The sequence below is a fragment of the Oncorhynchus kisutch genome, linkage group LG17, assembly GCF_002021735.2.
Source record: "Oncorhynchus kisutch isolate 150728-3 linkage group LG17, Okis_V2, whole genome shotgun sequence".
Taxonomy (NCBI): domain Eukaryota; kingdom Metazoa; phylum Chordata; class Actinopteri; order Salmoniformes; family Salmonidae; genus Oncorhynchus; species Oncorhynchus kisutch.
Genome location: NC_034190.2, coordinates 87362617 through 87371685, shown reverse-complemented (window position 1 = coordinate 87371685; position 9069 = coordinate 87362617). Strand labels below are relative to the sequence as shown.

The window sequence follows — 9069 nt, the reverse complement described above, 5'->3', positions numbered from 1 at the left end:
AGAAGTAGTTGAAGTTGGACACGATGACGGGGACGGGCAGGGCGATGGTCAGCACGCCAGCGATGGCGCAGAGTGTCCCCACCATCTTTCCCCCCATGGTGATCGGGCACATGTCGCCGTAGCCCACTGTGGTCATGGTGACCACAGCCCACCAGAACCCGTCGGGGATGCTGACGAACTGCGTGCTGGGCTCGTCCACCTCGGCGAAGTAGATGGCGCTGGAGAAGAGGATGACTCCGATGAAGAGGAAGAAGATGAGCAGGCCCAGCTCCCGCATGCTGGCCTTCAGGGTCTGGCCCAGGATCTGGAGCCCCTTGGAGTGTCTGGACAGCTTGAAGATCCTGAACACCCTGACCAGGCGGATGATACGAAGGATGGCCAGAGACATTGCCTGGCTGGAGTTCTGGTCCGGGGTGGTGACCAGCTCCGTTACCAAGGTGACGAAGTACGGGATGATGGAGACAATGTCGATGATGTTCATGAGGTTGTGGAAGAAGTCGCTCTTGGAGGGACAAACCACGAAGCGCACAGCCAGCTCGAAGAAGAACCAGACGATGCAGGCCGTCTCGATGATGAAGAACGGGTCGGAGAACGTGGAGGTGATGGTTTTGGGCTTGGCCGAGGGCAGGAACAAGGTCCCGAGGCCACCCAGCGATTGGCTCCCATCCAAAGGCATCAGATGCGTGACGGTGGTGGGTAGGACGGGGTCCAGGGAGTTTTCCCTGAACTCCGGGAGCGTCTCCAGGCAGAAGATGATGATGGAGATAACGATGACAAACACGGAGACCAGCGCCATGCCGCGTGCCGCGTTGGAACTCTCGGGGTACTCGAACAGCAGCCAGAACTGGTGATAAATCTCATTGGTCGGGAGAGGGATCTCCACTTCCTTGATGAAGCCCTCGTCCTCTCTGAACTGCTCCATGGCGTCGCTCCCCAGCTCATAGAAGACGATCTCATCAGCAAACACATCCAGTGGAACGTTGGCCGGACGACGGATCTTCCCTCCTGACTGGTAGTAGTACAGGATGCCATCGAAGCTGGGCCGGTTCCTGTCGAAGAAATACAGGTTCCTCATGGGGTCAAAGTAGTCCACCCTCTTCCTAGGGTCCCCCAGAAGGGTCTCGGGGAACTGGTTGAGGGTTTTGAGCTGCGTCTCGAATCGTAGCCCAGCGATGTTGATGATGACCTTTTGGCCTCCGTCGTCTAGACCTGTCTTGTCCACAAACAGATCCTCACAGCACTCCTTAGCCAGCTGGCTGAAGATGGTCTCGCTCTGCATCTGGGTCTCACTATTAAGCAACTTCTGCCAGTTGGTGATGATGCTGGCACATCTAGGGTGCCCCCTCCTGCTGTGGGCTGGCATGAGGGGCGACTGAGGCACGCCCAAATTATTGGGGGACGGGGACGGGCATGGGGAGGTGTGCCAAATGTGGGGGTTGTGTGAGGAGGGGCGGTGAGACTGGGGGGGGGAGGTGTGGTTGGGCAGGGGGGAGGAGAGGTGGTGAGAGCCGGGGAAGGAGCATTGTTCGGGGGGAATGTCGACCGCCAGGGCAGCGGTCTCATCAGGGTAATCTGAGTCCAGTTCATTTTCCAGGCTGCTGTCGATGTCGTCCAGACTCTCAAAGTCCACCATAGCCACCTCCATGGTTTCTGCAGCTGCTGCTGTTCCCACAGTCCCAGAGACCAGGTCCCTAACAAAGACCCTTAGCCTGAGGCCCAGGAAATCCAGGTGAGGAGATCCAGGTGAGGAGATCCAGGTGAGGAGATCCAGGTGAGGAGATCCAGGTGAGGAGATCCAGGGAGGGTGGCAGACTTCAGCCCCAGGCCTGGCTGTATGGCCAGAGAGAGAGGCTGACCTCAGACTCTAAGGCCCAGAGAGAGAAGCTATCCTCAGACTCTAAGGCCCAGAGAGAGAGGCTGTCCTCAGGCTCTAAGGCCCATAGAGAGAGGCTGTCCTCAGGCTCTAAGGCCCAGAGAGACAGATGGAGGCAGTCTTCAGGGTAACAGGCTCTCCAGCAGGCAACAGATGGTTCCTCACCTCTGCTACCCTCTCCTTCTCAAACCTGAAGTGGGGGACCAGGAGAGAAAAATAAATGCAGTGATTATTGTTATTTAACCTGCTTTGGCAATGTAAACATACAGTATATATATTTTATTTTAATGTTTTATTTCACCTTTATTTAACCAGGTAGGCTAGTTGAGAACACCTTTATTTAACCAGGTAGGCTAGTTGAGAACACCTTTATTTAACCAGGTAGGCCAGTTGAGAACACCTTTATTTAACCAGGTAGGCTAGTTGAGAACACCTTTATTTAACCAGGTAGGCTAGTTGAGAACACCTTTATTTAACCAGGTAGGCTAGTTGAGAACACCTTTATTTAACCAGGTAGGCTAGTTGAGAACACCTTTATTTAACCAGGTAGGCTAGTTGAGAACACCTTTATTTAACCAGGTAGGCTAGTTGAGAACACCTTTATTTAACCAGGTAGGCTAGTTGAGAACACCTTTATTTAACCAGGTAGGCAAGTTGAGAACAAGTTCTCATTTACAACTGCGACCTGGTCAAGATAAAGCAAAGCAGTTCGACAGATACAACGACACAGAGTTACACATGGAGTAAAAACAAACATACAGTCAATAATACAGTAGAAAAAAAGAAAAGTCTATGTACAGTGAGTGTAAATAAGGGAGGTAAGGCAATAAATAGGCCATGGTGGCGAAGTAATTACAATATGGCAATTAGACACTGGAGTGTTAGATGTGCAGAAGATTAATGTGCAAGTAGAGATACTGGGGTGCAAAGGATAAATAAATAAATACAGTATGGGGATGAGGTAGTTGGATGGGCTATTTACAGATGGGCTATGTACAGGTGCAGTGATCTGTGAGCTGCTCTGACAGCTAGTGCTTAGAGCTATATTTTGAATGACTCCAACCTAAGTGTATGTAAACTTCCGACTTCAACTGTAAATATATACACTGTATTGGAGAGAGAGTGAGAGAGAGGGTTAGAGAGTGAGCGATGTTTGCTGCTGACAGTCCTGCTATCCGCACCAGTTGCTTTAGACTGGCTCTGCTTTCAACTGCTTGACACTGACACCCTGATGCCTGACACACAGACAAAACACCTCCTCCTGTTCACTTGCTATGCATATGACCTGGTTAGAACAACAGGGAGGAGAGGAGGCAGCACAGGGTCACTGGGTCACATATACTACACCTATATATAGACATAGACATAGTATCCAGTATTCCTATACTATACCTATTATAGACACACACACACACAGACACAGACACAGACACACACACACACACACACACACACACACACACACACACACACACACTCACACACACACACACACACACACACACACACACACACATAAACACGTTATATATATATCTTCCCTTGTGTACTCTAACTATTTGCCATCGTTACAACACTGTATATAGACATATTATGACATTTGTAACGTCTTTATTATTTTGGAACTTCTGTGTGTGTAATGTTTACTGTTCATTTTAATAGTTTATTTCACTTTTGTTTATTATCTACTTCACTTGCTTTGGCGATGTAAACATATGTTTCCCATGCCAATAAAACCCCTTGAATTGAATGGAATATATATAGATAGACAGAGAAAGAGATAGCGAGAGAGAGGGATAATTGGGGGGAAATGAAGACAGGATAATTATAGAGAGAAAAATTATTGGAGCAGGGAGAAGTGAGAGAGATAAATGATAAGTGAGAGAGATAAAGGAGAGAGATAAATGAGAAGTGAGAGAGATAAAGGAGAGAGATAAAGGAGAAAGGAGAGAGATAAAGGAGAAAGGAGAGAGATTAAGGAGCAAGGAGAGAGATTAAGGAGAGAGATAAAGGAGAAGTGAGAGAGATAAAGGAGAGAGATAAAGGAGAAGTGAGAGAGATAAAGGAGAAAGGAGAGAGATAAAGGAGAGAGATAAAGGAGAAGTGAGAGAGAGAAAGGAGAAAGGAGAGAGATTAAGGAGCAAGGAGGTAGATACAGGAGAGAGATAAAGGAGAGAGATAAGGGAGAAAGAAGAGATAAAGGAGAAGTGACAGAGATAAAGGAGAAGGCTTATGAGGGGTGGATATGAGAGAGAGGGTGTTGAGGGAGAAGTTAGAGAGATAAAGGAGAAATGAGAGAGAAAGGAGAAAGGCTTATGAGGGGTGGATATGAGAAAGAGGGGGTTGAGGGAGAAAGAGAAGAAAGGGATGAAGAGGTGACAACACATTATTGAGTACCACTTTCCATAGTGGTGGCTGCATCATGTTATGGGTATGCTTGCAATAGTTAAGGACTGGGGAGTTTTTCAGGATAAAAAATTAACTGAATGGAGCTAAGCACAGGTAAAATCCTAGAGGAAAACCTGGTTAAGTCTGTTTCCAAAATTCACTGGGAGATTCATTCACCTTTCAGCAGGACAATAACCTTAAACATAAGGTCAAATCTACACTGGAGTCGACGAGTTACAGTTTAGACATTAATCTACGTGAAAATCTATGGGAAGACCAGAAAATGGTTGTCTGGCGATGATCAACAAGCAACTTGACAGGGCTTGAAGAATTTTGAAAAGAATAATGGGCAAATGTTGCACAATCCAGGTGTGGAAAAGCTCTTAGAGATTTACCCAGAAAGCCTCACAGCTGTAATCGCTGCCAAAGGTGCTTCTACAAAGTATTGACCCAGGGGTGGCAATATTTACAGTATGTAAATTACATGTCTGTATTTTATTTTTATTAAACTGGCAAAATATTCTAAAAACATGTTTTCACTTTGCCATTATGGGGTATGATGTGAAAAAACCAGACTTCATCCATTTTGAATTCCGGCTGTAACAACAAATGTGGAATACGTCTTAGGGTTTGAGTACTCTCTGAAGGCTCCCTAGGCATGTTGTTTGTGCAATGGTATCTTCTAAATCAGAGAGGAATTGGTGAAACATGAAAATGTTAGCTAGCTAGCTGCAGGAGGTAAGAAACATGTAGCATCTAATTATGGTCCCCTGGAAATACTGACCAACACTTTGGTTCCTACACTGTAAATAATTCCTCCCTGGCTTATTCATTCATGGTCATGGAAAAGAACAACGTATTCAAGGTGCTGCCCACTGTATTCTAACTATACAATAAGAATAATCATTATATTACCATGATTCCAAAAGTTCACAAATTAACTAGGCCTGTTTTTTGTTGTTGTTGCCCATATTGTGCAGGCCAAATAACCTATAACATTCACTACATAACCTATAACATCCACTACATAACCTATACCATTCACTACATAACCTATAACATCCACTACATAACCTATACCATTCACTACATAACCTATAACATATCACATCCACTACATAACCTATAACATCCACTACATAACCTATTACATATAACATCCACTACATAACCCATACCATCCACTACATAACCTATACCATTCACTACATAACCTATAACATCCACTACATAACCTATAACATATCACATCCACTACATAACCTATAACATCCACTACATAACCTATTACATATAACATCCACTACATAACCTATAACATCCACTACATAACCTATAACATCCACTACATAACCTATAACATCCACTACATAACCCATACCATTCACTACATAACATATACAGTTTACTACATAACCTATAACATTCACTACATAACCTATAACATCCACTACATAACCCATACCATTCCCTACATAACCTATAACATATACCATTCACTACATATCCTATAACATTCACTACATAACCTATAATATCCACTACATAACCCATACCATTCACTACATAACCTATACCATCCACTACATAACCTATAACATTCACTACATAATCTATAAAAATCACTACATAACCTATAACAATCACTACATAACCTCTAACATTCACTACATAACCTATACCATCCACTACATAACCTATACCATTCACTACATAACCTATAACATATACCATTCACTACATAACCTATAACATCCACTACATAACCCATACCATTCACTACATAACCTATAACATTCACCACATAACCTATACCATCCACTACATAACCTATAACATTCACTACATAACCTATAACATTCACTACATAATCTATAACAATCACTACATAACATATACCATTCACTACATAACCTATAACATTCACTACATAACCCATACCATTCACTACATAACCTATACAGTTCACTACATAACCTATACCATCCACTGCATAACCTATAACATTCACTACATAACCTATAACATTCACTACATAATCTATAACAATCACTACATAATCTATAACATCCACCTACTCATTCAAGGGCATTTCTTTATTTTTTACTATTTTCTACATTGTAGAATAATAGTGAAGACATCAAAACTATGAAATAACACATATGGAATCATGTAGTAACCAAAAAAGTGTTAAACAAATCAAAATATATTTGAGATTCTTCAAAGTAGCCACCCTTTGCCTTGACGAGAGCTTTGCACACTTTTGGCATTCTCTCAACCAGCTTCATGAGGTAGTCACCTCACTGTTGAAGTTGAGACTGGTGTTTTGTGGATTCATTCACCAAATCAACCTATGAGCTATGGCATCTGGGATTCACCAAACCAGCATACTTCGTAACACTTGATAATACTTCATAAGCCTTCACAGACACATATACACACACACAAGCGCGTATCATCCAGTCTTACCTCTGCTGAGTCCCTAGAGGTTGAGAGTTGGAAAGGGGGAGAGACAGCGAGAGGAAGAGAGAGGGATGTCCCAGTAGACCAGTCTGTATGAGAGAGAGGGATGTCCCAGTAGACCAGTCTGTATGATCTGGGATCATGATGGCTAGTCTATCAGACCGGGGTAACCCTAACCCTACCTTACTTTACCCAATAAGAAACTGGAGCAGGGGCACAGGGCACAAGCAAACACACACGCACAGACACACAAATAGACAGACACACGCACAAGCAAACACACACGTCTTCTCTATGTAGTCCATTGTGTCTTCTCTATATAGTCCAGTGTGTCTTCTCTATGTAGTCCAGTGTCTTCTCTAAGTAGTCTAGTATCTTCTACATGTAGTCCAGTGTGTCTTCTCTATGTAGTCCAGTGTCTTCTCTAAGTAGTCCAGTATCTTCTACATATAGTCCAGTGTGTCTTCTCTATGTAGTCCAGTGTCTTCTCTAAGTAGTCCAGTATCTTCTACATGTAGTCCAGTGTGTCTTCTCTATGTAGTCCAGTGTCTTCTCTAAGTAGTCCAGTATCTTCTACATGTAGTCCAGTGTGTCTTCTCTATGTAGTCCAGTGTGTCTTCTCTATGTAGTCCAGTGTCTTCTCTATGTAGTCCAGTGTCTTCTCTAAGTAGTCCAGTGTCTTCTCTAAGTAGTCCAGTGTCTTCTCTATGTAGTCTAGTGTGTCTTCTCTATGTAGTCCAGTGTCTTCTCTATGTAGTCTAGTGTCTTCTCTATGTAGTCTAGTGTGTCTTCTCTATGTAGTCCAGTGTCTTCTCTATGTAGTCCAGTGTCTTCTCTAAGTAGTCCAGTGTCTTCTCTAAGTAGTCCAGTGTCTTCTCTATGTAGTCCAGTGTCTTCTCTAAGTAGTCCAGTGTCTTCTCTAAGTAGTCCAGTGTCTTCTCTAAGTAGTCCAGTGTCTTCTCTAAGTAGTCCAGTGTCTTCTCTATGTAGTCCAGTGTGTCTTCTCTATGTAGTCCAGTGTGTCTTCTATATGTAGTCCAGTGTGTCTTCTCTATGTAGTCCAGTGTCTTCTCTATGTAGTCCAGTGTGTCTTCTCTATGTAGTCCAGTGTGTCTTCTCTATGTAGTCCAGTGTGTCTTCTCTATGTAATCTAGTGTTTCTTCTCTATGTAATCTAGTGTTTCTTCTCTAAGTAGTCCAGTGTGTCTTCTCCATGTAGTCCAGTGTGTCTTCTCTATGAAGTCCAGTGTCTTCTCTATGTAGTCCAGTGTGCCTTCTCTATGTAGTCCAGTGTCTTCTCTATGTGGTCCAGTGTGCCTTCTACATGTAGTCCAGTGTGTCTTCTCTATGTAGTCCAGTGTGTCTTCTCTATGTTGTCCAGTGTCTTCTCTATGTTTTCCAGTGTCTTCTCTATGTAGTCCAGTCTGTCGTCTCTAAGTAGTCCAGTGTGTCTTCTCTAAGTAATCCAATCTGTCTTCTCTATGGAATCCAGTGTGTCTTCTCTATGTCATCTAGTCTGTCTTCCCCTAGTCTGTCTTCTCCGTGTGTCTTCTGTATGTAGTCCAGTGTGTCTGTAGAAAGAGAGACCAGTGTGTCTGTAGAAAGAGATACCAGTGTGTCTGTGGAGAGAGACCAGTGTATGTCTGTACAGAGAGACCAGTGTGTCTGTAGAGAGAGAGACCAGTGTATATCTGTACAGAGAGACCAGGCTGTCTGTAGAGAGAAAGACCAGTGTGTCTGTACAGAGAGACCAGTGTATGTCTGTACAGAGAGACCAGTGTGTCCGTAGAGAGAGAGACCAGTGTATGTCTGTACAGAGAGACCAGTGTATGTCTGTACGGAGAGACCAGTGTGTCTGTAGAGAGAGACCAGTGTATGTCTGTACAGAGAGACCAGTGTGTCTGTAGAGAGAGAGACCAGTGTGTCTGTTGAGAGAGAGACCAGTTATGTCTGCACAGAGAGACCAGTGTGTCTGTAGAGAGAGAGACCAGTGTGTCTGTAGAGGAAGAGACCAGTGTGTCTGTAGAGAGAGAGACCAGTGTGTCTGTAGAGAGAGAGAGACCAGTGTATGTCTGTACAGAGAGACCAGTGTATGTCTGTACAGAGAGACCAGTGTGTCTGTAGAGAGAGACCAGTGTATGTCTGTACAGAGAGACCAGTGTGTCTGTAGAGAGAGAGACCAGTGTGTCTGTTGAGAGAGAGACCAGTTATGTCTGCACAGAGAGACCAGTGTGTCTGTAGAGAGAGAGACCAGTGTGTCTGTAGAGGAAGAGACCAGTGTGTCTGTAGAGAGAGAGACCAGTGTGTCTGTAGAGAGAGAGAGACCAGTGTGTCTGTAGAGAGAGA

At 44.1% G+C, this 9069-nt stretch overlaps 1 protein-coding gene across 1 annotated transcript in view; it reads right to left on the bottom strand.

The window, feature by feature from the left end:
- Window positions 1–1740, bottom strand: part of kcna10a (potassium voltage-gated channel, shaker-related subfamily, member 10a) — a 2198-nt gene extending 458 nt beyond the window's left edge. The window contains exons 1-2 of the mRNA XM_031794960.1: window positions 1591–1740; window positions 1–1401 (exon numbers count right to left, since the gene is read on the bottom strand). The exon at window positions 1–1401 is cut by the window's left edge and continues 458 nt beyond it. Of these exons, the coding sequence (XP_031650820.1) occupies window positions 1–1401; window positions 1591–1645 (1456 nt within the window). The 5' untranslated portion in view covers window positions 1646–1740. The remainder of the gene's footprint in view (window positions 1402–1590) is intronic.
- Between the last annotated feature and the right edge of the window lie 7329 nt (window positions 1741–9069).